The 27,033-nt window shown below is 37.2% G+C and overlaps 5 protein-coding genes across 8 annotated transcripts in view; 1 reads left to right on the top strand and 4 right to left on the bottom strand.

The window, feature by feature from the left end:
* elf2a (E74-like factor 2a (ets domain transcription factor)) overlaps window positions 1-1,404 on the top strand; it is a 6,145-nt gene extending 4,741 nt beyond the window's left edge. The window contains exon 10 of the mRNA XM_016573527.1: window positions 37-1,404. Within this exon, the coding sequence (XP_016429013.1) occupies window positions 37-617 (581 nt within the window). The 3' untranslated portion in view covers window positions 618-1,404. The remainder of the gene's footprint in view (window positions 1-36) is intronic.
* Window positions 1,405-2,632: 1,228 nt separating this feature from the next.
* Window positions 2,633-13,072, bottom strand: nocta (nocturnin a). Of its 2 annotated transcripts, XM_016573627.1 has the most exons (3): window positions 12,486-13,072; window positions 7,341-7,601; window positions 2,633-3,941 (listed from the first exon to the last, which is right to left on the bottom strand). In XM_016573627.1, exons 1-3 carry the CDS (start codon window positions 12,667-12,669, stop codon window positions 3,055-3,057), a joined length of 1,332 nt encoding a protein of 443 aa, XP_016429113.1. In that variant the 5' UTR covers window positions 12,670-13,072; the 3' UTR covers window positions 2,633-3,054. The 2 variants fall into 2 exon arrangements, with proteins under 2 accessions (XP_016429113.1, XP_016429112.1); XM_016573626.1 differs by lacking the exons at window positions 7,341-7,601; window positions 12,486-13,072 and adding an exon at window positions 5,074-6,388.
* A 1,296-nt stretch (window positions 13,073-14,368) lies between these two features.
* c1qtnf2 (C1q and TNF related 2) lies at window positions 14,369-16,191 on the bottom strand. The gene is made up of 3 exons (XM_016573630.1): window positions 15,874-16,191; window positions 15,380-15,639; window positions 14,369-15,046 (listed from the first exon to the last, which is right to left on the bottom strand). The coding sequence occupies exons 2-3, from the start codon at window positions 15,624-15,626 to the stop codon at window positions 14,409-14,411; spliced, it is 885 nt and encodes a 294-aa protein (XP_016429116.1). The 5' UTR covers window positions 15,627-15,639; window positions 15,874-16,191; the 3' UTR covers window positions 14,369-14,408.
* Window positions 16,192-16,677: 486 nt separating this feature from the next.
* slu7 (SLU7 homolog, splicing factor) lies at window positions 16,678-21,501 on the bottom strand. Of its 2 annotated transcripts, none has more exons than XM_016573629.1 (16): window positions 21,375-21,501; window positions 20,915-21,072; window positions 20,615-20,768; window positions 20,429-20,509; window positions 19,487-19,651; window positions 19,221-19,289; window positions 19,074-19,109; window positions 18,841-18,966; window positions 18,497-18,594; window positions 18,123-18,190; window positions 17,870-18,009; window positions 17,608-17,769; window positions 17,396-17,500; window positions 17,155-17,229; window positions 16,942-17,055; window positions 16,678-16,864 (listed from the first exon to the last, which is right to left on the bottom strand). In XM_016573629.1, exons 2-16 carry the CDS (start codon window positions 21,061-21,063, stop codon window positions 16,685-16,687), a joined length of 1,722 nt encoding a protein of 573 aa, XP_016429115.1. In that variant the 5' UTR covers window positions 21,064-21,072; window positions 21,375-21,501; the 3' UTR covers window positions 16,678-16,684. The 2 variants fall into 2 exon arrangements, with proteins under 2 accessions (XP_016429115.1, XP_016429114.1); XM_016573628.1 differs by having other exon boundaries at window positions 20,915-21,078.
* A 1,008-nt stretch (window positions 21,502-22,509) lies between these two features.
* LOC107756484 (fermitin family homolog 3-like) overlaps window positions 22,510-27,033 on the bottom strand; it is a 9,244-nt gene continuing 4,720 nt past the window's right edge. For both annotated transcript variants that reach the window (XM_016573632.1, XM_016573631.1), the window contains exons 6-15: window positions 26,586-26,688; window positions 26,398-26,505; window positions 26,127-26,255; window positions 25,930-25,976; window positions 25,583-25,707; window positions 25,098-25,204; window positions 23,613-23,828; window positions 23,369-23,493; window positions 23,062-23,203; window positions 22,510-22,917 (exon numbers count right to left, since the gene is read on the bottom strand). In XM_016573632.1, the coding sequence (XP_016429118.1) occupies window positions 22,738-22,917; window positions 23,062-23,203; window positions 23,369-23,493; window positions 23,613-23,828; window positions 25,098-25,204; window positions 25,583-25,707; window positions 25,930-25,976; window positions 26,127-26,255; window positions 26,398-26,505; window positions 26,586-26,688 (1,282 nt within the window). In that variant the 3' untranslated portion in view covers window positions 22,510-22,737. The remainder of the gene's footprint in view (window positions 22,918-23,061; window positions 23,204-23,368; window positions 23,494-23,612; window positions 23,829-25,097; window positions 25,205-25,582; window positions 25,708-25,929; window positions 25,977-26,126; window positions 26,256-26,397; window positions 26,506-26,585; window positions 26,689-27,033) is intronic.

Consider the following 27,033-nt stretch of genomic DNA (forward strand, 5'->3'; position numbering starts at 1 on the left):
ATGTATTTCATTGTGGTTAAAATTTGACCTGTTAAAATCGCACCTATCACAATGCTTTTTTTGTTGTTTCCAGGACAGTGAGGCTTGCCATGCAGGTTCCTGTACTCATGACAACACGGGGTCAGAAAATCTCCACAGTAACTGTCAACTCTCCCACCGTCCGCTCGCCGATCCTCCATGCGCCCAACTCAGTCGCTGGGGGTAACAGCGCAGGCAAAGTGGTTCTCCAGGCCGTGCCAACGCTAGTGCCTGCTCGGGGCCAAAGCGGTGAGAGGATCACCTTGCAGCTCATCACCCTTCCCACCATACCTGGCAAACCCGGCACTCCCATCACTCTGAGTACACTCTCCCCCGTCACCGTGTCTACCAGCAACACCCAAGTCCTGAAGCTCGCCGTCCCCTCCAACATCTCCACGACCGCCTCCACAGCTCCTGTAACTGTGGTGACCTCGCAGCCAGGAGTGACTGTGGTGCCGAACGCACAGCCAGCGATGACTTTACAGGATGTGACTATTATTAAGGTTGAAACTCCTGAGGTTTCCGTGGATCATACAGTTAACGTGGCTGTGGAGAACACACCGAGCACAGAGATGAACCCCACGACCACACTGAGCTGAGCAAACATCAAATATCACTGCATTCACTCACAGGAACCGACATCAATGCTTGTGACACAGTTGCAAATAAAACAAGTGATGTGAAGAGTGGCTGTCTCTTATTTGAAACGGATGAAACCAGAACTACAGCTCAGACGCTTGTTGACGCCCAACAATATAACCACCATGTGTAGCCTGAGCCTGGGTTAGACTTTTCTTTCTTTTATTTCTTAAATGTATCTATTCAAATCACGCTTTGTTATAGCATACCATCTGTGCTGTGATGCTGTAGGAACGAACCTCACTTGGTGCTAAAGACTGAGAGGAAGTCACGTGGGTGAAGAGAAACAGCCAAGATTTTGATCACCTGGTAATTTGGAGCATAAAATAATCTGCATAGACATACAATTGTGGTAGTTAATGATAATAAAACAAACAGCCTTAGGTCAGCTTTTTCCTCCTAAATCATTACTAAAAGTAACTGATTGTGCTTTGTGTAAATATGAATTTTTTTTTTTTTTTGCTATTTTGTACCAAGAAGTGTTTTTTTTTTACAGTTCAAAGGAAACTGTTTTCTGAAGGACATTCAAATGTTTTTTTTCTGTCATTTCAGACTTTTTCAATAATTTTCTTTCTGTGCATTTATCACTGTTTTCTGTATCATGCATTCACTGCTTTGTATTTTGCAGATCATTTTTTTCACATGTACAAAAAAAGGGAAAGAATGTCTGATACAGTATATTGAATATTCAATATATGAAGCATATATTTTGTTGTATTCTTACCCTAAAGTTGTATCCAAGTAGATTTAAATATAGAGAATTATGCAAACAACTAGTTTTTTTTTTTTTTTTGTGGATAGAAATGACTCTTTTTTTTGAATGTGAACTTAAAGATCTTTATCCACTCATTACTAAATGACACATGGGAAAATCATGGAGTGTAGAAAGTGTAGGAAACCAGTCTTCATGGCGTGAATTTCAGAATTTCTGTCCATTATGAAACCAAACACAGCCCAAAGAATCTGTACATTCATGCACTCAAACGTTCCCTATACAGTTTGATATTAGATGTTATACTGTAGAGACATTATTAGTCTCTGTGGAATGTACTAGGATTACTGGAGAGCTTTACTGTGTTGGTAACTTTAAACAAAGCCTTAAATCCGTATTTTTGCTAATTGCTCAGAGAGCTTCGGACCAGAATAGATTGACTAAAGAATGACAGTCTTTGCATCCGGATCATAAGAGATTTCACCATTAAAGGATGGATTTAGAAGACTGCAAGAAGAATGTTAACAAAATAAATGATGATTAAACTGATATAGAAATAATTGCAATGTTTAAAATAGGAGTTTTGTAGATAATAATAAAAAAAAGTACACTATGTAACTTTTGGCCCTCTAGCGGTTGAAGCATCAAACTACAAGTTACATGCGGAGGAACAATGTTTTGGTAATTAGGTTAGTTTTAACATTAGTTGTGCTTCGGCTCCGCCAGTCTGCTCTATGTGGATGATTCCGATGGCTTGAGGCGCAACGTTGTACTTACGGTTACAGATGATCCTATGAATGTAATTAAAAGGTTAGTTCACCCAAAAATGAAAATTAGGCTGTGTTTTACTCACCCCCGAGGCATCCCTGGTGTATATGGCTTTCTTCTTTCAGACGAATCCAGTCGGAGTTATATTAAAAATTGTCTTTGATCTTTCAAGCTGTTTAATGCCACTCAGCGGGTGTTGCGTTGCTTCAGTCCAAAAGAACTTAAATAAAAATCGTCTCACTCTTTATTTATAAATGTGACGAATGACGGAAGTATACCGTTTCCTGCAAAATCTGTCAGACAGCTCTAAAACACAGTGTGTAATGTTTTTATGATGTACTCGCTCATTATTTAAATCTTACTAATTTAAAAAAAAAAAAAAGTTTAATGTCATCTTTAATTGTTTGGAGTCAAGCTTGTTATCATGTTACATTTTCCATGAATGTGCAAGACTTCTGATTCACTAGTTTGTTATTAAAGAAAGAGACCACACTATTTAAATAAACTGGTGTATTTAGAGATTACTGGTCAATGGCAAACATATCAATGATTACAGTGTTACTAAAAGAAAAAAAAAAGTATACAGTCAGTATAAATATAAACATCTTTCCACTTGTGGAACCTTTTAATCGAGAATGTGCGTCTTCCTGAGATCATCCTTTAGCACTTAATAAATTACTATATATTGCACAACCTCTGTTTAACAAACAATGAGAGCATAATAATAATTAATCTCCATCAAGGAAAATAATAAGCAAAGAGGTGCATTAAGACCTACATAAGCAGGTAAAAATAGGTGAATAAAATGATACATTCTTTGCAAATAATGCATTCTCACATTCAGACATAAGCACACATACTCTAGGAATGTCCTAAGCTGCTCTGGATCCCTATTGGAGAGCACTAATGATTGACAGCTACATGAACCTATGAGGCTGCTGACTAAATCTTAGGTCACACACCAGTGACAGATGATCAGAGGGATAATGATACGATGGAAGCCGGTCCGGCCCGATCTGCTCTTCGCTCGGTATCTTTAGCACAGTGTCCACCTGGAACGCTCTTTCTGAGTACCAAATGTAGTCCAAGGTAGAGCGGCTCTCTCCGCTGGGCCGGATCTTCCAGCTGGTGTAGGGCGGCTCTGTGTTCCCATCCTCACTTAGACACTTGTAAGCACTATCTAGCCCCAGAGGAGAAGTCATAAAGCGCCTGTACACTTCCTCACTTGGTTCCGCGTTAAAATCCCCACATACCACCAACGGAATACCATCTTCGGTTTCCCCAACCCTAGTCCGGTTTTCATCATCCATCTCCGGGTGCGACTGTGTGGTTAGTTCGCAGAGCTGCTGGAGGAGGTGAGCCCCCTGTGTGCTTCGAAACGCCTCCCAGCCGCTCCGCGCTTTCAAGTGTGTTACTGCCACGCAGAAGACTCGACCTGTGAACCTGCAGCGAAGCGTAGCCACGATAGCAACCTGGTTGGTTTTGAGCAACATGGCAGAGAGTCTGAGGTGAGCGGTGTGGAGCAGCTGGAAGCGACGGCGGTTGAAGAACAGAGCGCAGCCGTCAGGGCCGTTGTTATTGTGAACGTCCAGGCAGGGGGAGCATGGCTTGGGGCAGAAGCTGCTCTGGTAGCCCAAGCTGGCGAGCACAGGCTGGAAGGTGTCAAAGTAGTGGTCCACCTCCTGTAGACACAACACATCTGGCCTGTAGGTCAGGATCTCTTCCAAAATGAGATACTTCCTCTCTGACCAGTTCAATGCCTCCATTGGGCAGCGCACAAAACCGTCCTTGCCTTCACCCAGAGCTGCAGATACACAAGAACAATGAAGAATGTTTACGTCACGTTTTGAGCACCATATGGGAGCATTTCAGTGAAAGGTGAAGTGTCTTCAGTTTTATAAACATTAAGCAAGGAGTTTTTAAACTGGGGGCTGGAAGTGGGTGCTAGGACTGCCTCATAAATTCAGAAAAAATACAAATGTAAATACCAACACAATTGGTTAGCTTCAAATATATATTAGATATGTTTAAAGCAATAATTTTAAAATCATTACAGAATTTGACTTTACATTCTTTATAAACACTGTCCAGAATTGTATTTTATTATTATTTGATGTATATTATTTTATGTATTTATGTGTACTGCCATTCAAATGTATGTCATCAGTATGATTTTCTTTTTAATCATTAAATTAATTTCACATCTTTTATTCACCAAGGGCACATTCAGTTGATCAAAAATGACTTTTGCACTGTTCTATTTCAAATAAATGCTGTTCTTTTGAACTTTCTATTCATCAAATAATCCTGAAATGCATCGCAGTTTCCACAAAAATATTAAGCAGCATAATTGATTTCAACGCTGACAATAATAAGTGTTTATTGAGCAGCAAATCAGCATATTAGAATGATTTCTAATTGATCATGTGACACTGACGACTGGAGTAATAGTTACTGAAAATTCAGCAAAGGGATAAACTACATTTTAAAATGTATTGAAATAAAAACAGCTATATAATTCATAATATTACTGTTTTTACTGTATCTTTTATTAAATTTGGAACTTGCAACTTGGTGAGCCTAAGATACTAATTTCAAAAAATGTAAAAATAATAAAAAAAAATCTTACAGACCCCAACTTTTAAACGATGGTGTATATTCATGTACTTAATGCTTTTTGGGAAAAGTTTTTAGTTTTTCATTTGCTTTGGCTTTAGTACAGTAGCAATATAAAAGTACATTATTTACCGAGAAAACATAATATCATGCTTATTTTTATTACACAGTAAAAATGGGTATTTATACATGCAAATATATAGCTGCCTTTATATTATAGGAAGGTGGTGGCATTAAAAAGCATAAAACCCCTGGTTTAAGTTACCACATGTGAATCAACTATGAATCAAACACATGACATAAGCAGACAGACTCTGTACCTTGTGCTAAGATGTTCCACTGCATGACGCGGATGGGTGCGTTCTGCAGTGAGCAGGCTCTGGTCGTCATAAAGTCTCGGTGCAGTCGAGGAGGCCGGTTCCTCAAAACCTCTTCGCATTCACGCAACAGCGCATCTGGGTCAGCCTGCTCATACTCGTAGTCATCAGTATCCACATGCGGGTCTGCCAGTGCAGCGCTGCTCAGAGTCTGGGCCAGAGTACTGAAGAGTCTACTGCTGCTGCTGCTGCCCATCTGACACACTGCACACACACATCACAAAACATCTTATACACACTTTGGTATAGCTGTACAAGTTTTTATAGAACTTTACAGATTCATAATAATTCATGAATGTTTATTAACATAAAATCTTAGTATAGTACAGTAGTATAGGGTATATGTATATATATATATATATATATATATATATGAAAAGTTTTCTATGACAGGCCTATAGCATGATGTGATGCAGAAACTGCTCGTCACTCACTTGTACATAGTACATAGTATGAAAGACGACACGACATACTTTCTACAAAACAAACAGCAGCCAATGATATAAATAGTAGCGGTGCAGTACACTGTGTATGAAAATATAAACAGTAGTATGACAGCACATGGTAGCTATTTAAGGTGCAGATGAATTAGGTCTGTCTGTTGTTGTTCATAATGTGTATCACTAAAGTATAAGTTTAAGCACTGATAAGTTCAGAAGGGACGTGTCTCTGATGCCTCAGCATCTGTCTGGGCTTGTTTTGAGTCTTTAGAAGAGGTTTAACTAGATATGAATCACCTATTAGCATTCTTGCATGAGTGTGTGCATGTTTCTTGGCTTGTATACCTTTATAGACAATGTTTGATTAATCTCATTACCCTCTTCAATCTTGATGGACACAAAAGATTTTTGGATGCTAGTTTACGGCTATGTAAATTATTCATCATGGTAATAGACAATGGGTTAACTGCAGCCATGGAAACTGCTGTGTACTGTCTGTCGTGACTCAACTCGATCTCACAGACACAATATCGAGAACAAACAGTGCTGCAGGAAACACTAAACTCCTTGTGGACAGGAAACAGGAACCTTTATTAGTCCTGTTTGCACTAGAATCACCATTACTAGCTTATACTTGGTGTATAGAAACTTTATACTAACTTGTCTTAGACAGGAATAATAACTCAAATCATGTAGCTTGTTGTGGAGAAGTTTTCTATTACTTTCCTAAGCAACCCAATTTGACTTAGACTAGTAAACAACCACTTATACTACCCAGAATACTCTAGCAACTGCACAATATACTAAACCCCCCTCAGAAAACATTAGCAACAATCAAAAACAGTAGCATCATGGCAGCAAATCTGCCATTTAATCTTACATTTACATTCATGTTCAGACATTTATTTATTAAAAAAATTAAGGAAGGAGGAGGCAATAAATGTATCAAAAGTAAAGATATTTATGTTGCAAAATTGATGGTTTCGACAAAAAATATTAAGCAGCACAACTGTTACAACATTGAAAATGATTTCACATCTTTTATTCACCAAGGGCACATTCAGTTGATCAAAAATGACTTTTGCACTGTTCTATTTCAAATAAATGCTGTTCTTTTGAACTTTCTATTCATCAAATAATCCTGAAATGCATCGCAGTTTCCACAAAAATATTAAGCAGCATAATTGATTTCAACGCTGACAATAATAAGTGTTTATTGAGCAGCAAATCAGCATATTAGAATGATTTCTAATTGATCATGTGACACTGACGACTGGAGTAATAGTTACTGAAAATTCAGCAAAGGGATAAACTACATTTTAAAATGTATTGAAATAAAAACAGCTATATAATTCATAATATTACTGTTTTTACTGTATCTTTTATTAAATTTGGAACTTGCAACTTGGTGAGCCTAAGATACTAATTTCAAAAAATGTAAAAATAATAAAAAAAAATCTTACAGACCCCAACTTTTAAACGATGGTGTATATTCATGTACTTAATGCTTTTTGGGAAAAGTTTTTAGTTTTTCATTTGCTTTGGCTTTAGTACAGTAGCAATATAAAAGTACATTATTTACCGAGAAAACATAATATCATGCTTATTTTTATTACACAGTAAAAATGGGTATTTATACATGCAAATATATAGCTGCCTTTATATTATAGGAAGGTGGTGGCATTAAAAAGCATAAAACCCCTGGTTTAAGTTACCACATGTGAATCAACTATGAATCAAACACATGACATAAGCAGACAGACTCTGTACCTTGTGCTAAGATGTTCCACTGCATGACGCGGATGGGTGCGTTCTGCAGTGAGCAGGCTCTGGTCGTCATAAAGTCTCGGTGCAGTCGAGGAGGCCGGTTCCTCAAAACCTCTTCGCATTCACGCAACAGCGCATCTGGGTCAGCCTGCTCATACTCGTAGTCATCAGTATCCACATGCGGGTCTGCCAGTGCAGCGCTGCTCAGAGTCTGGGCCAGAGTACTGAAGAGTCTACTGCTGCTGCTGCTGCCCATCTGACACACTGCACACACACATCACAAAACATCTTATACACACTTTGGTATAGCTGTACAAGTTTTTATAGAACTTTACAGATTCATAATAATTCATGAATGTTTATTAACATAAAATCTTAGTATAGTACAGTAGTATAGGGTATATGTATATATATATATATATATATATATATATGAAAAGTTTTCTATGACAGGCCTATAGCATGATGTGATGCAGAAACTGCTCGTCACTCACTTGTACATAGTACATAGTATGAAAGACGACACGACATACTTTCTACAAAACAAACAGCAGCCAATGATATAAATAGTAGCGGTGCAGTACACTGTGTATGAAAATATAAACAGTAGTATGACAGCACATGGTAGCTATTTAAGGTGCAGATGAATTAGGTCTGTCTGTTGTTGTTCATAATGTGTATCACTAAAGTATAAGTTTAAGCACTGATAAGTTCAGAAGGGACGTGTCTCTGATGCCTCAGCATCTGTCTGGGCTTGTTTTGAGTCTTTAGAAGAGGTTTAACTAGATATGAATCACCTATTAGCATTCTTGCATGAGTGTGTGCATGTTTCTTGGCTTGTATACCTTTATAGACAATGTTTGATTAATCTCATTACCCTCTTCAATCTTGATGGACACAAAAGATTTTTGGATGCTAGTTTACGGCTATGTAAATTATTCATCATGGTAATAGACAATGGGTTAACTGCAGCCATGGAAACTGCTGTGTACTGTCTGTCGTGACTCAACTCGATCTCACAGACACAATATCGAGAACAAACAGTGCTGCAGGAAACACTAAACTCCTTGTGGACAGGAAACAGGAACCTTTATTAGTCCTGTTTGCACTAGAATCACCATTACTAGCTTATACTTGGTGTATAGAAACTTTATACTAACTTGTCTTAGACAGGAATAATAACTCAAATCATGTAGCTTGTTGTGGAGAAGTTTTCTATTACTTTCCTAAGCAACCCAATTTGACTTAGACTAGTAAACAACCACTTATACTACCCAGAATACTCTAGCAACTGCACAATATACTAAACCCCCCTCAGAAAACATTAGCAACAATCAAAAACAGTAGCATCATGGCAGCAAATCTGCCATTTAATCTTACATTTACATTCATGTTCAGACATTTATTTATTAAAAAAATTAAGGAAGGAGGAGGCAATAAATGTATCAAAAGTAAAGATATTTATGTTGCAAAATTGATGGTTTCGACAAAAAATATTAAGCAGCACAACTGTTACAACATTGAAAATGAAAAAAAAAATAAGCATGTCTTGAGGAGCAAATCATCATATTATAATGATTTCTGAAGGATCATTTGACACTGAAGACTGGAATAATGGCTGCTGAAAATTCAGAGTTGCTATCACATAAAAATATATATTTAAAAATATATTAAAATAGAAAACAGTTATTTTAAATTGTAATACTATTTCACAATATTACTGTTTTTACTGTATTTTGATCAAATAAATACAGCCTTGGTGAGCTTGAGATGTCTTTCATAAACATTAAAAAAAATTACTGACCTGAAACGTTTGACTGTTTGTGTGAATAAAATGTACATTTAAACAAACACACAATCAAACATTGTAGGAGTAATTGTGATCATTTAAATTTTGACTTAAATGTTTATGCCAGACACACAGCTTTGATTCATTAATCTTACGCATATCATCTGCCTCCATCTTGTTCCACCTCTGCCGTCTCCTTTACCTCCTCAAGAATAGTACATCCAAGAACTCTACATCCAGTCTCTCTCTCTCTTTATATTTATGGGTTTGGTTATGTCTTTGTCAAGTTGAAAAAGCAGAAGTGAAGTAAAGTAAAGATTTTATTAATGTAATAGTCAACTGCTGAATACTCAGGGCTGTTCATGGGTAAGGCTAGTCATTGCTTAGTAATCATTTAAACCACACAGCATCCAAACAATTTAAACCGACCGGTTCAGTTTTATAAGTCACATGCAACTCTAGTATCAGCATTAAACAATCATATTTGTCATCTTGTCTAATTAAACTCACCATCTCTAGACATCCACTGTAACTAAATCAATGACTAGTCGGGGTATATTTAGGTCTTATGACCTTAAGAACTTAGATTCACATATTTCTTTAAAAAAATACCTCTAATTATATCCTTTTCCACTGACTGTCTCCGATGCATGTGATCTAGAGGCACAATCCTCTTCGCTTTGACTTTGAGGGAGTCCAGGACTAATCCAGTGTTCGGTCAGTGGGTTAGTGTACGATAGACAGAGAGAACACAAGCATCCACCCACTGAGCTCGCATGCTTTCGTATGTGAAGATTCTGGGGGCTGCGGATGTGACAGTGTGTGTATCTGTGTGTGTTCCTACACAAAGGGGTTCCTGAATGAACCAGTGTGTCTATGTTTCCCTGCCATTCATTCTGAACAATGACTCATTTGAAAATCACGAGAGGGACCCGATGCATGCCTGCACACACACACGGTTATGCACGGTGAAGAAACACTTCAGCTCTAATTTAATATATGGTTTGAGGAAGACAGTGTGGCTAATTAGTCTGGAATGTAATAAGCTCACAATTTTTAAATTGTTGACATTAGTTCATTCATTACATATATCATGACAATGAGGACTGGAGCAATGGCTGCTGAAAATTCAGCTTTGCCATCACAGGATTAAATTACATCAAATATATTAAAATAGAAAACAGCTATTTTAACTGCCTTGGTGAACATAAGAGTCTTCTTTCTTAGAGACCCTAAACTATAAAATATTTAAAATGTTAAAATAATTTTATGTAATTAAAATACATAAATAAACAATGAACAATAGTATATTTACAAATAAACGTTTACCTAGATTAATAAATGCTGTAAGAAATGTTGTTCATTGTTACCTAAAATTATTTATATACTGCATTAATAACTTAAGAACTATTGTAAAACTTCATATTTGCCTGTCTCTGCATATGACTTGTATGCATACTTCAATCTGATCATGTAAAATTAGGCCTGGTAAAACTATCAAATGTGAGAATTAGTTACGAAATAGTACAAAGCTATTCTCTGACTAAGAGAAATGCTGACAACCTGATTAGGTGAGAAGATGATACACACCAACTATAACCTGAAAACTATGTCTTAATGACATTTAAAGGGGTCATATTATGCGATTTCAATTTTTCCTTTCTCTTTGGAGATCACATGTGGTTGCCGCAAGCCCGCTGGCTGTTCCTCACTCAAGCCCGCCTCCGCTCACTCTAGCCCGCCGTGTGTTTCGTTGTGAAAGTGAAACTACATGAAAAGCTACACCTTGGATTAAGGATGTAATCAACATAGACTTTAATGAGGACATGTCCACACTAGTAGTTAATTATTATGGATTTTTCAGCATTTTCAGATTTTTTAAAATTCTGCCTTTGGATCATGTCAATATTAAATACTTGGTTACATCCTTGCTGTGGATATATTTTTGCAGGCATTTACTGTCTTCTTGAGGGTAATACTATTATAAATCCAAATTTTACAATTTGCAATCGGCAAAATACTAGTTCTTCACTGTTAATACCCCAGCAATTACTGGAGCTGCTTTTATTTGCTTATTCAGTCTAACTTACATAACATCACTGTTCCCAGACCTTGTCCTGTTCCTTCAAATTCAAATTCCTTACAGAAGAGCAGTCCTGCAGGGGGATCTGTTCACACACAGCTGGAATCACTTCCACTGTACAGAGTTTTATCTGTTCGCTGGTTAACAAAACCTTGTTGATTTAAAGTATCATGTGTTTGTTGCTTTCCATCTTTTCATTAGCTGATCACAGGCACATACATGCATATTCTGTCCTTTCTGTTTAATATTACAAGGCAACTGCACAGATGATGCAGAGGACGAGTTTGATAAATCTAACAAGAGAGCATATCTCACTCAGATAACCTAGAAAAACTCTGTTCAGTTTGGGGATTGAACTGTTAGGGGCTGTTTAAAGGATACTGTTCACTGACCTTTAGCAGGACTATCAAGTTACCTTGAAGGCACACTAGAATAGATCTAAGTAGAGAACACCAAACTAACCCAAGCAAACAATATTAAGAAAAACAAAATATAATAATAATGTAACAAAATTATATGCCAAACTTCCTTCAGAATTGTAACATTTTCACAAGGCAAAAGAGTATGAAAATCTAAAGACTTGCCGTTTTTTTTTTTTCGTTTTTTTTCCTTAATCTTACTAAAACTTTTAAACAATTAAAAATCATTTTTGGTAACTGAAATAAAATATAAATACTAGATGAAGTACTAAAATTACTAAAGCTGAAATAAAAATAAATTCAAGCTGAATAGAAATGTTAACAAAAAACTAAAGAATGACAAATGCACATAGCTTAAACTAAAATGAAAATGAAAAATAAAAATATGAAAATAAAGCTAATTCAAAATGAATACTATAATAGTATAAATAATACTAAAATAATACTGCTTTTGGCCACAGATTTGTTCGAGAATTATAAAACAACAAATGCATCTGAATAAAGATCATAAAATGCCTTTTACATAAAAAACAACACCGTTATTGGGGATTTGCTATGGGAAACTGCAATATGTTTCCACACCTCAGAGGGTGTATGACACAATCATCGCTCTCCCTCTTACTGTACATGAGTCATCTGTGTTAGAGCACGAGGGACACACTAAGTGATATGATCTCAAATCACATTCTTTACATTTAGACATAAGATTCTCCTCAATCCTCTCACACTGCACCACATAACGTTAAAACCCTAAGAACTGATTAGACTGTCTCAAATCGACGTTGATCGTCAAAGGCGCATTCCAAGTCACCTCCTGTCTAGGAACGGAAAGAATATGGGACGAAATCTTAAATTACCTTGTAAAGAACTGAGCAGAACGGGTGATGAGTTGGACCTTGTTGGAGGAGGATGAACTCGTGAACTCGGAAGACTGCTTTTCTTCAGCGGACCGGACTTCTTTGGATGTGTCCCCAGTGATGAGAGACAGACAGCGACCAAGTCTCGGTGAAGCAGCGATGAACAGCGCCGGGCCGGATACATTGTTCTTCTTCGATCGACAGTCCTTCGAACCGCAGTTTAAACTGATAAAAGCCAAACTATGGCTTTAAGTATGGCTAAGCAAGAAATAAGTTTACAAACCTATATAACACTTGTAAAAGCCATTTTTGACACTACTTAGACATGTTTCGTTGTCTTTTCATTATATGGAAAAATGCCGGTAGAAGTTTCATCATATTCCAGGGTGACACGTCTTGATAGGGGAGTTCAGTAGATTAGGTTTTCATGCACTAATAAAATAGCATAATGTATTAAGATATTCTCTATATGAAATATTACGAATACACTCAGGATTTCAACATTTCAAACTAATCCAAAAAATATGTACAAAAATACAAAAAAGCAACATGTTTTCACGCGATGTTCACCTACACAACAATGAATGGTTTAGTCCTACTGTCAAAGGACACCCCGTGCTTTTTCTGAAGTAAAATCCGTACAATGGGAGGGGCTTGGAGCTACTCACGCCAATCAGAGTCGAACGTTCTAAGACGTATGGAAATTGTAATATTTCGTCACCATTGACGTACATAGTACGATTTTCAGAGCTCATAAGCACATTCCATATTTGGTGACATGATTTTCTAGGAATACTCTTGGTATAAGAAGAAATACTCGTAGCCTATTAGAGACATCAGTGGATGAACAGGCAGAATTACAACTTAAATAAAACGAAAGGCTATCGTTCTGCTAAAATATGCACATTTAAATAGCGTGTGTACATGTACTGATATTGCAGTGGGATATGAGGGGCAAATTGCAGTATGATACAAATATCGCATAAGCATAGTATCATTACTTAACCTTTACTGAACACAAGTGATCACAGGCTCAACAACTGCTCTACTGTTTGTGTACATAGTGGTTTTGCCCATGAACCTGTATTGATTAGATGATTGCAGCAGCATGGTTGGCTGCTATTTTCGGACAAAATTATACTTCAAACGGAGGGTTACACTAATCTCCAGTGACAGCGTGGACAAGGTCTACTAAACCTTTGAACTGTAGTAGAATACAAGATCAGATTATGTGAATAGTAAATAAACAATAGAAATGGGGGGAAATCATTAACAGAACAGTCTTGTGGAAGATCAAAGGTCATGTGTATCTAACATCAGTGTACAACGTGGCTAAAAGTCCCTTGGGGTAAAAGTTTTTTCTGATTTTTAGGGGCCTAAGACTGAAGTCAACGTTGAAAAATACTTGTAGTAAGAAAATTGTTTTTTATAATTTATAAGGAATAATTTGGGTTTTGACAACTCATGTTTTTGGATACTTAATCAATAATGATTTATTTCTTATAAGTCTGGTAATCCTTCCACATGTCCCATGTCTTGTTTTGCTCTAATACTGATGTGGTGGATCTGTAAACACAGGGTTATTGGGGGCTATATGATAAAATATGAAACAAATGGAAAGTTCAGTCAGGATGATCCAGAACTGGTCATTATATTCACTTCATTTGGAGCAGCCTGATCAGCAAAAATTAAATAGTGAAAAGATTATCTTTATTACTATTTTCGATCTTTATTCAGATGAATTTGTTCAATTATAGTGTGCTTTTTCATTCAGTGTTATTTTAGTATTATTTATATATTATTATAGTATTTATTAAAATTCTGAATTAGTTTTTATATATACATATATATATATATATATATATATATACAGATTATTGGGGCCATATGATACAATGAATATATAACAAATGTGAAGTTCAATCAGGATGATCCAGAATTAGTCATCATATTTGCCTCATTTGGAGCAGCCTGATCAGCAAAAATGAGAAATCCTGTGAAAAGGCTGTCCGTCCAGAATGGATCAAAGAACAGTCCATTTTGTTCTGAATAAAAGATCTGAAGCCAGACCTGATCTCCTCTTTGCAGTCTAAGTATTGTTGATCCTGAGGCCACGTCATAGTTTCCTGTGTTGGCATCAAATGTTTTGATCTTGTACTGGCCATTGTGGACAAGTCCAATTGCCAGATGTTTATTAGCCAACGTGATGTCATATGTGAAGTAATACACACCAGGAATCGCACAGTTAAACTTGCCACTAGTGGCATTGTAATGACCACCCTCATTCATTAAAATCCGGTTAAAGCGAATGGGCGTACGTTCCTTGGGATAGCTCTTGGTTACTGCTACTGAGAAAGCAGATCGTGCCTCTGCTCCACAGTCACAGCCTCCAGGGGCGCCGGTTTCCCCCACATCTCCCATCTCTCCTTTTATCCCAGCGACTCCAGACACACCAGGTGCCCCTCGCACCCCCTTAAGGCCCCTTGGCCCTGCCTTCCCAACAAGCCCTGGACGTCCTTGGGGTCCATGTTTTCCAGGGTTCCCAGGACGGCCCTGTTCCCCTAACATTTGAGAAGAAAATTCACAAATGTCTTTAGTGTCTTTATTTATTTATTTTGCAGACTGATTTTATCATGTATTATGAAACAACTCACCTATTTTATTTTCATTGTTTGTCCAACTGTGATTTCATATTTATACTTTTATATATTTTTTATGTGACCTTGAGCTATAAAAAAAGATACTACAGATAAAAAACCAATATAAACCAAAATTAAAAATTCATCAGATAATATCAATTAATATTTTATAGAAATAAAATATATTTTAACACTTTGAATGTTATTTTTCATTAATGGCATTATAACCGCAACAGACATGATCAGATGCTTTACCTTTCTCTCCCTTCTGTCCCTTGTCACTATCCTTCCCATCCTGGCCATCAACACCTGGCATCCCCATCTTGCCTACGTTACCACTGGGACCTGCTGCACCTGGACTCCCTGGAGGACCCTGAGGGCCAGGCAAACTGCAGCTAAGCTGTGATAAATGGATGGTGAAGTTGCGTCCCTTCTTGGATGAGTCTACAGTCAACACAGAGAACAGAGACAGCAGGCAAACAGCCAGCGGTAACTGATGCATGATGCAGCTGTGCCTGCAAACAGAGCAGACGGGGCCAGATTTTTGTTGTGGGGAATTTCCATGGATTTCCTCTATATACATATACAGAGTCATGCACAGAAACAAGCACCATAAATCACATTATATACATGCAGGTTGTAACTTGACTTATTAGTGAACAGTTTTATTTAGGTAGTAAATGTAAGTAACAGACCACAGAACACAATTATACAACAAATTCAAAGTATGCATTAGAAACAATCCTCACCAGAGGGATGAGATTGCAGTTGCAATGCAAAGGTCCAGCAGCTCTTTTGGCAAAAGCGGAGAATATAAACAAGATTGTGGATCGATTTGTATCTTACACGTCCTCCACACAACTTTGCAAGCATCCACCCAGTTTTAGCACAGACGTGCTCTGCCAGATACTTCATCCATGATGTAATTGAACAACCTGGGGGAGGGGATTCATTCGAAAACTTGTCAGACTATTATAGTATAGTTCTGCAGCCCAAAAATCAATAAAAGTAGCTTTAGACTATACAAAACTACAAAAAGGCAGCCATGTAAAATGTGCTTGTTTACATCAAACACTCTCAACACTTTGAGTATTTGCAATGATTTGGATTACATGTTGCTTAGAAAGCATAAAACCAAACATAGCCATGTTCAGGTTTAAATATGTTTAATGTCAACCACTGGTAAAGTTATTTTCATTATGAATCCATTTAAATACTTTGGAAAGGGAGAATGGAACATATCTGTTCATATCTGTATCCCCAAACATAACCCATTTGTCATTTATTGGGCAATTTATAATCAAAAGACTAATAAAACAATGTTTATGTACTGTCAAAATAAAAAGAACACATTATGAAAATGTATTTTCTACTATTATCGACACAAATTTATAAAAAAAACGAAAAGATGTGGAAACTTCTAACAGACTTTCAGGTGCTAATAATATGGGATGTTTCCCATTATTAACTCAATAAGTAAGAGTCAGTAATAAAAGATTTTACAATAACTGAAACTATGAGATCTCTGTGGTTGGTGACAAAAGACATTTATGTTTTCATTCACTGCCCCAGGAAAGAGGCCATGGGGTCATCGGGTCGGCAGCGTTTCATGCGGAAGGCTTCCATCTCCTCCTCTGTGGGTTCACGCACTTCCTTTAGGCTGTTGTACGGTCGCTTCCTCTCATCGAACTGCATCATTTCAGCCACCTGCTTCAGCCTCTGCTCCTCCGCACTCAATGCCTGCACAGAAAACACAGTATTTTTCTTTTACAATAGGCTTTGTAGAGCACCTTGTGTGGCAGGAACAGCCCACCTACCTTCTTCAGCTTTTCTTTCTTTTTTGCTTCATCTTCCTCATCACTGCTGTCAGAATCTCTATGTTTCTTGCTCTTTTTCTTCTTCTTCTTATCTTTCATTTTTTCCTGGTGCATCTGTGAATAAAAAAAAACATATTAGTAAAATACAATCATCTTCCTGCCATGTTCTTCCATTGGAATTAGATCACAAAAAGAAGGCGGTCGTTAATGTACCTGTAAAAGAGTCTTTGGTTCTTCACTCGTTTCGGCCTCCTCTACATCATCTTCAAATGGAATACAAGAATTGCTCTGAAAAAATAAGCAGAAAACTTGTTTTTAGAGCAGATTTGTGTTGGATAAAAACAGATAATAAAAATATTATGCATTTAATAATAATAAAAACAAAACAAATAATAAGACAAAACAAATTCTTTGATACATAATAACATACAATGGATACACATCTGATACCCACCACAACTTTCTTGCCAGCTTCTCCTGTACAGTAACTTTGCTTCACCATCGAGTGGCAGCATTTGTAACCCCAATGGCCATCTTTCCAATACGATCCCCAGATACACTGCAAAAGTCGAAGGAAAAAATCTTTAGCATCCATAAAACAAAATCTTTCATTATTATGTAACTGGTCCAGTTACGTAACATTTCCAGTAGTGCCAGCTAACTTACCGTGTGGTTATTAATGAGCACGTCCTCCTCGTATTTGGAACAGGCCACAGCCTTCTCCTGTCCTTTCAACACAGCCCCGTGACGAGAATACTCCACATACTCCTCTGTCTGAGCCAGCAGAAGCTCTCGCGGAGGGGCGTCCAAGTGTTCCTGCCCACCATACTGCAGAGAGGTGCGACATGAAGCCATCAGCACGCACAAGTAGGGGAAGGAGGAACTGTTGCTAGGTGTAAAATAAAAAAAAGGAGATTCTAAACTGTACCTTTTCCAAAATACTCTCTTTCTGTTTCTCTTTGAAATCGTCCTTTTTGACTTTGTAGGACTGATGGAGAAGCTCCAGCTTGGTTGGATCTGCCTGGAGGTGAACTTCAGATCCCTTCTCATAGGCTTCCCAAGCAAAGACTGCAGAGGAAACACACAAAACAATGTCAGGCCAATAGGAACTGAGAGTCTGGAGCTTACATTTAACATCAGGTAGATAGGAATTCATGTACGAGTTGACAAAGAATACTCACGTTGTGTCTGGGCCATGGAAATGGTGTCTCCAGAGTAGCGCACAAAGTTGTCTCCAGCGTAGCCCACCCTGCCAAACCAAACACATCATTTTGAGGACAGGCAGACAACTACAGAAATAGACACTCAAAGACTGTGTGACTCAAAAATGTCCCCTTACAGTGATGTATTTTTTCAGCTTGCAATTTAGTAAGCTAAACACATTAGCAGTTTTGGCATTTAGCAGATTTTTCATCCAAAGCAATTTACAGTCCAATACTTAATTAGATCAACTTGTGCCTTAGTGATGAACAGTGTGTTGTGGAGTAACTATAAGTAACTTTATACACACAATCTGCAAGCTTTCTATAAGAAGCCTATAAAAAAATGCTCCTACTCTTCTGGATTCTTTCCAGTGTTGGAGTATGGGTTCTCCCTCATGGCTCGAGTCTTGGGATCATAGTAGGCTGAATTTGGATCCAGATTTCTGAGGTACTGTAAAATAAGACAGTTGGGAAAATCATGATTCAGCAACACTGTGGTAAAAATATTCATGTTTAATCATATGCTACTACTAATCCTGATGATAAGAGCATATTACTCCTCTTATTGATCATATTAATGGGACTTATTTATGGGATAAATAAATAAAATGTCATGCATTTCTAAAAAAACAACAACAAGTAGTGTTATGCCTTTAATTAACATTCATTGGTTTGCAAAATATCATGTTATTTTTACCTTAGCGATGTCCTCCCGTATTCTCAGGTTTCTAACTGTGATTCGTCTCTTGGAATCAAAATTTTGTCCGGGCATGTCAAAGTCATCAACATATTTGTCGTCATCCTCATCTTCACTGCTGTGGTCCTGGAAAGGGTGAGGAAGAAAGTGTAAATGAGTAAGTGAAATGGCTTTATGATTTGAGTTGTATTTTATAGTCCACAATGTACATAAAAATTAATCTGAATATATACCTGTGCTGCATCATCATCAAGATGCTTTCTTGAATTCTGGATATAAGACAAAATATTTGGTTGAACAAAAGTAGTAAATAAAAGCTTGTGACAAACATATGGTAGCTACAAAACACCCAGAAAAAATATTTAATTTTGAATACTTACAGCTTGATCCATTAGTTTACCAGAAGCTAACTCCTCCTGGAGTTTCTGAGCTTTGAGAGTGCGCTTAGCCTGTTACGAAAAACATAAATAATTTAGACATGCTTTACCAATACAGTAAAACATCCTTCCAACAAAATGTATGACAATGGTCACATGACAAAAAAATCTCTTTTCTGAGAATAAAGCTTAATTGAGTGTGCATCAATAGCCTATCAGTATAATAAAATAAACATAAATACACAAAAGTATCCAACAACATGACTTACCAGATCAACTTTTGCATATTCCTCTACAATGCGCATGTGCTCATCCGGATCATACCCATTCCAGCGATCTCTCTTTCCATCATAATCCATTGAGAGCTGAATCTGGTGGTGCTCATCTGGTGCCATGCCGGAGCCAGAATACTTCGCTCCAACTTTTCTGGGTCTCTGTGAAAGACATTTTTGCACAAACTTTAACCAAAATGCAAAATTAAGTTTTTATTTCGAACATCAATACCGATCAAGTTTGGGGTAAAAATGTTCAATTTCGCTTCAAGAAATCTCTTGTGCTATAATCATAAAAAAAAAAAAAAAAAAACAGGAAATAGGAATATTGTTAAAAAAAAAAAAAACAGGAAATAGGAATATTGTGATTTTTTTACAATTTAAATGAAGTTCTATTTTAAAGTTTGTTAAAATTGTAATTTACTCCTGTGATGTAAAAGCTGAATCCGTGACACTTTTTTTTCTGGATTCTTTGATGAATAAAAAGTTGAAAAGAACAGCAAATATTTAAAACAGAACACACATGTGCTTGTGCCTTGTTTACAAGCAGAGGAAAGCAATGTGCATGCGTCGATAATGGCAGAGGACTGTTCCGGAGGATTGTTGAATAAAGTCGTTATTACACACAAAAAGTATTCTCGTAGCTTTGTAAAATTACGGTTGAACCACTGATGTCACATGGACTATTTTAACAATGTCCTTACTACGTTTCTGGACCTTGATCTTGGTAGGACCCTTGCTGTCTATGGAGGGTCAGAGAGCTCTTGGATTTCATCAAAAATATCTTAAATTGACCTTAAAAAGGTCTTACGGTTTTGAAACGACATGAGGGTGAGTAATTAATGACAGAATTGTCATTTTTGGGTGAACTATCCCTTTAAGAAAGATTTTTACCAACATATACTAACATAATCGCAACACATATTATTAAATATTTACCTCCAAACAGTCTTTCTTCTTATGTGTCATGGCTCCACAGTTTTCACATGCTCCTTTTCTGAATTTTGTGCTGACTAATTTCTAGTTGACAGGGAGGCAATAAGAAAAAAGTTTTAGACACCAAATCACTTTTTTTTTAAATTAATAATTCATGGCTATTTGGGTAGAGGGAGTGGCAGTGCTTACTTCTTGTACACCTCTTTTATACCAATCTCCGATGGGTGCAAATTGTTTCTGATTCTCTTCCTGGGGTCTCTGGTGCCTAAGGGTGGGTCTCTTTGATGGGTCGATGTACCAAGGGACAGATGAGATGTACTGGGGAATATGAGGGTTGATATCCCTGTTAACAAAATATTACAGTCAGGCTGGGGAAACGTTACAGCATATATGACAAAATCGAAATCACTTTTCATTATATCTATGAATGAACAGTTCAGTGCACCGGCTGCACCCTGCTCATGTGTTATGTTCATCTGCTCAACCTACTTCCCCTCCTCGTCAACTTCAGCTGGGGCATTTCCTAATTTTCTCTGTTCTTCCAGTTCTTTCTTCTTCCTCCAGTCTTCTCGGGTCATTTTCTTCGGCTCTTCGAGATCTACGATCTCCTCCGACACTTTACTCTCCTCCTTCGACATGATCTTCAGCTACACCTACATACAAAGAGATCACGATCAAAGATTAAAGACATCAATTTGGAATAAATGAGCTCTGGAAAAAAAACACCCGATCACACACACAGACACACAAAAACAGATATCTAAAAAATCTAAAAATAAAAGATAAAAATCTGCAGTGACCGAGAGTAGAGATGCATAATAAACAGACACCGGACGGTTTCGATATGTATTATTTACAGCAACTTTTGTACTTAACGTTGATTTAACTTGGAAGGTAATAGACAATATTGCTCATACGCCCGTTTTAAGTAAATAAGTTGTTCATTTACCTGCTGTTTAATCAAATTCAAAAAACGACAATATTTTACACCTTGACCAGTCGGACGCTCGCGAGTTGTTTACAAGCGTGTTACAGCGCACTTCCGGTTGACGTCTTCTTCGCTGCGAAGTGCTGCATGTATTTTCCTGTCTGCGAGACGCCCTCAGCTGGACTGAAGTATTACTGTGGTCAAGACTGGAAACTTACAGCCGGACTTTCACACCTCTAATGAACTGAACAGTGGGTGTTGTTTCAGAAACCTGTTTGAGGAAGTTTAACATTTTCACATGGTACTATTTTATTCTTCTTTATTAAAAATGCCGTATAAGGGTATAAAAAGACTTTGCTTTTCTCCTCCATGGATGTAAGAACAGCCTATTAGCCTACCTAATTACACTTTCCTTTAGATTTTTCTTTAGCTCGAAAGGATTCAGCAGATCAGTGATTTGGCATATACTTTTATCCAAAGCTAAATACAAATGAGGAAATCACAGTGAGTATGGGTACTGATGTGATAAACACACTGAAATGCAGAAGAAGAAGAAGAAAAAAACTCAACCTACAAAATAATGTCGAAATATTGCTCACATTTTTGGTAGATCTGAGGTCTTTTTTCAGATGAGAGGGAGTTAAAATGACTCCTAGAATCTCAAAGCATGTTTGTTACATACACATAGGCTACTCAAATAGTACATTTTTCATTGTTTAAAGTAATATAATGGTATACCATAATGCTTAATAATATTCACAATATTTCAACACATTATGTTTCTCATACTTGTGAATAATGGAGAATCAGCAAGGCTGTGAACTCATTAGGACAATGCAGAGATGGCACTTTGTTAACTCAATACTAAACTCTCCCACCCAGCATGACACTGAGGACTATCTAAAAATAACCCTGGAACAAGTAACTGAAATTCTGTTGGACTGAGATAGGAAATTGTGAGCTGTAGACTAGGGGCTAATATCATTGTCTGGTCAGACAATGATAGACAGTGGTTTCCTGAGCTGTTACTCGTATGAGATGGCAGAAATTCAGACACCCTGCTAAATAATAACAAGTGTTTTATGAAGAAAAAAAATTCATTACAGTAAGATATTTTTTAAATATTGAAAATCATTCATTTTGTCATATTTTCATGTTAGGCACTTATTATATTAAGTGTGATGATTAGATGCATGTAACATGTTGTGGAAAACATCCATGTTTCAATTCAAATGCTTGTATATTGAACACTAAATGATGACTCGTTGGAAACAAAGAAAAGAAAGGGACAGTTGCTGTGCAGTGCTAACACTGAATTCTTATCAGTTTCCTCCATTTGTAGCTTCAGTAATGTTTTTTTTCTCTGTAAGTTGCTGTTTTGTGCTCAGAGTGCCTCGTGGCCGCCAGTGAGTTTGTGGAAGAGCTCCTCGTTCAGTGTGTCGCTTTGCTGTCGTGCACGAGTGGACATGAAGATGTATCCTCCAATGTACTCATGCACAACCTTACAGTCTGCGTTCACACAGCTGAATGCTATGTTAATGTTTCCGTCGAATTCAATCGCCACCTAGAATAGAGACATTCTATGTGTATTATATAAGATAAACTGTAAGTCAGGGACATATTTCGTAAGGCAAAAATAAAGTCTCCTTCATTTACATTAAATGTATCACAATTATTATAATTTGATCATACTTTTATTGAAACCTACCTGTCGTATGTCCCAATTAACATTCCACTGTCTCATATTATTATAACGCCACGTCTTCACCACATCTCCGACTCCCAGGTCTATACGGATCAGACGGTTGTTAGCGATGCCCAGAACTTCGTCCTTACGACTGCCCTTAAACCTGAGAAACGATTGTATTGTGAAGCTGGATTACCTTAGATGACTATTATAAAATAAATATTTTATGTTGCCACATACCACAGCATATTCATACAAGCTTGTTTAAAAGGTAGGCCTACATCATGAGCGGACCATGTTTTTGTGCTTCTAAAGTTAGTCTATTCACCTGACCATGAAGTAGGAAATTCCAAAATCAGGCAGAGCTTGCCAGATCTGCAGGAACTTCAATATGGCAGACGTCAAAGAGAGCTGGGCGACATTCTGATAGGCCTCCAGGATACGAGGGGTTAACTGAAAAGAACAAGAAGAGGTGAAGGCTACACAAACACTGAAGAGATGAAGTGAAACAAACACTGCAATACATTGTACATGAAACATGAACTGACTGGCCAGTTTCATGGTCACTCTACCTGTTTGGGCTTGTATTTCTTCTGGTATCTCGGTGAGACGAGGCTGTGTGTGTTGATGCTGTCGTCAGTTTGTGCCGTGGGAGCTGCAGAGCTGGAACGCTGCATTGAAAGGAACGTCTGGATGTTCTTTACTTCACTTTGATACGAGCTGTCCAATAACGTCAGGCCTTTGGATGCCAGCTTACAGGCGGCCATCCACTGAGAATACTGCTTCTCCTGATTCAGTGGGGTAGGTTAGAACAAAATTTATTTATTTATTTATTAAATACAATTTGTTTTAATCTCTGCAAGTACACAACCATTCAAAAGTTTTGGGTCAGAAAGTTGTCTATATCAAATAAATGCTGTTCTTTTGGACTATTTATGAAGGAATACAAAAAAATTTATCATGGTTTCCACAAAAAAATTAAGCATCACAACTATTTTTAACATTGATAATAATAAAAGATCTGTCTTGAGCAGCAAATCAGCATATTAGAATGATTTCTGAAGGATCATGTGACACTGAATAGCTGCTAAAAATTCAGATTTGCCATTTCAGTAATATATTATATTTTAAAATATATTAAAATATAAAATCATTATTTTAAATTGTAATAACATTTCACAATATTACAGTTTTTACTGTATTTTTGATCACATAAGTGCAGCCTTGGTGAGCATAAGAAACTGAATTAACGGACTGACCCCAAACCTTTGAATGGTACTGAATTTTTTTAAAGGGGTCATATGATGCTATTTAAATTTTTCCTTTCTCTTTGGAGTGTTACAAGCTCTTGGTGCATAAAGAAGATCTGTAAAGTTGCAAAGATTAAAGTCTCAAATCCAAAGAGATATTCTTTATAAAAGTTAAGAGTCAACCACGCCTACCAAAAACGGCTAGTTCCAACACGCCCCCACATGTCTACGTCACGATGTGGGAAGATTTGCATAACACTTCCCAAATGTTCACGCAAAGAAAGAAGGCATAACTTTGATTCTCGCTGTAGTATTGTTGTTGCCGTGTATTTCCTTGTGAAAGCGAAACTACTTTGTTTGGTCTTCCAAATGAGGACAATATCTGCTTCGTCATGCCTGGAGCTGAACCGTGCTGGTCGCTGAGGAAATACAACAACTTCACGCTGTGGATCGCCTATAAGTCATTATAATCAGTAATTATGTCCCCACTGGATGCAACGAATGCCTCGTTTATAATGAGTTAAAAAATGTTTGTCTCTTCGCTCCGGCCGAACACGGCATCACAATATGGTGAGGGGCGTAACATTTCCGTCACACGCTTGAGGAATTCGGCCAATCACAACGCACTGGATAGCTGGCCAATCAGAGCACACCTCGCTTTTCAGACCGATGAGCTTTGTAAAAATCGGAAAATAATGTTCTTTTTAGCAACATCATATGACCCCTTTTTAAAATAGTTGTTATTTAATAAGACCACTTCTTATCAGAGTTTTCATTTACAAATGAATGTTATCGACAGTTACGTACATTTTCACATCGCAAGTAGATTTCATTCATGCCTTCTGGTGCAGGAATGAGGAGTTTGATACAGAATTTCTGGCCTGCTACATTGACATCAGGGGCAACCTCACAGCCTAAAGAGAAGCAGATGTGTTTCAGATAACATGGCCTCATTACACTGATGAGTGTGTCTACTTTGGTTTTAGCCTTGACTGAGGTGTAAAAACATATTCACATGTTGTACAAGCACAGTGTGGGAAACTGCATGCAAAAATGACTCATTATGGTAAAGCATGTATAATGCCCTGACCTTAAGCTAAATCTTCTTTCTTTTCATAAGACTTCACAAGGCCAGGGGATTTATCTACTGTATCAATTGGATTTTATTATTCCAATTTTACTTATTCAACTTAATTTTTGTTCTCTTTTTGTAATGCAGCATGTTCAGTTCACTCAATAACTTTCATCTGTTGCAATATTGTGTGTAGGTAAAATAAAAAAATAAAAAAGACCTTTCAGGTTCAATTGTTGAATGGGTTCTCCAAAGCGGTCCTCTTTACTTTTATAATACGAGATCGATGTGTCCTGAAATTTGCACCAGTATTGCTTGTAACCCTTGAGAGTTAGTCTCTTAGGCCTGCAGGGTGGAAAATGATCAAATATCAAATGATTATGCACTGTATTTCTTTCTGAAGTTGTTAATAAAACAAAAAAATTTGAAGTATATTTTACAAAAAAATACTATTTCAATTTTTGGCTTAAAAAATTCACACTTAATCCAATGTGTAACTTGTTGTTTCTTTGTAATTGTTTGTGAAAGTAGGATTCAGTAGGATTTGGCCAAAGAAAAGGACCTTACCGAAATATTTTCAAATGGTCATTGAGCTCTGGGGCAGTCATGTTATCCTGTAAAAGTAAATCCGATTTTTATTGATCGTACTTCTGATAGCAGATTTAGTACCTCTGAATTTGTCTCTGCATCTCTGCAGTTCAATCACCATGTCTCATTTTCTGCTATTCTATTAGGACAGATGATTTATTGTAAGTGTCTCTCACTAGCATGTCTGTGCTGTTGCCATCTCCCACCATCTTGACCTCCAGGGATTTCAGGGCAGACTCCAAGTCATCCATCCCTTGACAGGAAGAGACCATGTCCTGAGACAAGGACTCTTTTCCTATGTGGTACTGAATAAGAGAGTGAGAAAAAGAGGAAGATTTTAGAATGCTACTGCTTTTTGTGTTTATTCCTTTTATGCTAACATCAGTTTAACAAATCTGTTTTATAGTTGCGATGGCAGTATTATTTGTTAGGTTTTCTCTGTTGTACCTGCAGGGCTCCAAACAGCATCATTTCCTCTTCTGTGCAGTCTATGTCCTCCAAGAGAATAGCCCAGCGAGCTTGTTCATACAACTGCGTCAAACGCACTGCATCATACTACAACAACGAGAGAATTGATTTTAATTTCTTGACTTTTGGAAAAAATGTATACACACATCTTAACCAAACACCGCTACCTTGGGATCCATATCATGGTAAGTGTAGTATTTGAAACGAAGCCATAGTTTGTCATTCTCTTGTATTCCCTGCTGCATTAGTGAACGAGATGAATCCAGCCACCTCCAGGGAACAGAAGAACATTTATATTAAAGGGATAGTTCACCCAAAAAATGCAAATTCTGTCATTAATTACTCACCCTCATGTTGTTTCAAACCCGTAAGACCTTCGTTCATCTTCGGAACACAAATTAAGATATTTTTGATGGAATCTGAGAGCTGTCTGAACCTGCATAGACAGCAATACAACTGAAATGTTCCCAAGTCCAGAAACGTAGCAAGGAGATATGTAAAATAATCCATGTGACATCAGTGACAATCCACAATTATACGAAGCTACGAGAAAACTTTTTGTGTGCAAAAGAAAAAAATAACTACTTTATTCAACAATTCGTCTCCTCCGCATCA

The sequence above is a fragment of the Sinocyclocheilus rhinocerous genome, unplaced genomic scaffold (genome assembly GCF_001515625.1).
Source record: "Sinocyclocheilus rhinocerous isolate Xijiao unplaced genomic scaffold, SAMN03320098_v1.1 scaffold111, whole genome shotgun sequence".
NCBI classification, from domain to species: Eukaryota; Metazoa; Chordata; class Actinopteri; order Cypriniformes; family Cyprinidae; genus Sinocyclocheilus; species Sinocyclocheilus rhinocerous.

Bases quoted from the DNA above. Each gene is read 5' to 3' on its own strand.
- c1qtnf2 (XM_016573630.1), bottom strand. From the start codon at position 15,626: ATGCATCAGTTACCGCTGGCTGTTTGCCTGCTGTCTCTGTTCTCTGTG. The intron at 15,047-15,379 runs GTAAAGCATCTG...CTCAAATGTTAG, and splicing joins GGGACAGAAGGGAGAGAAAG to GGGAACAGGGCCGTCCTGGG.
- nocta (XM_016573627.1), bottom strand. From the start codon at position 12,669: ATGTATCCGGCCCGGCGCTGTTCATCGCTGCTTCACCGAGACTTGGTC. The intron at 7,602-12,485 runs GTAATTTAAGAT...GTGTGTGTGCAG, and splicing joins TCTGCTCAGTTCTTTACAAG to TGTGTCAGATGGGCAGCAGC. The intron at 3,942-7,340 runs GTACAGAGTCTG...GTGTATCTGCAG, and splicing joins GTGGAACATCTTAGCACAAG to CTCTGGGTGAAGGCAAGGAC.
- slu7 (XM_016573629.1), bottom strand. From the start codon at position 21,063: ATGTCGAAGGAGGAGAGTAAAGTGTCGGAGGAGATCGTAGATCTCGAA. The intron at 20,510-20,614 runs GTAAGCACTGCC...CCTGTCAACTAG, and splicing joins ATAAAAGAGGTGTACAAGAA to AAATTAGTCAGCACAAAATT. The intron at 18,010-18,122 runs GTGAGTATTCTT...TTTCCTCTGCAG, and splicing joins TTCCATGGCCCAGACACAAC to TCTTTGCTTGGGAAGCCTAT.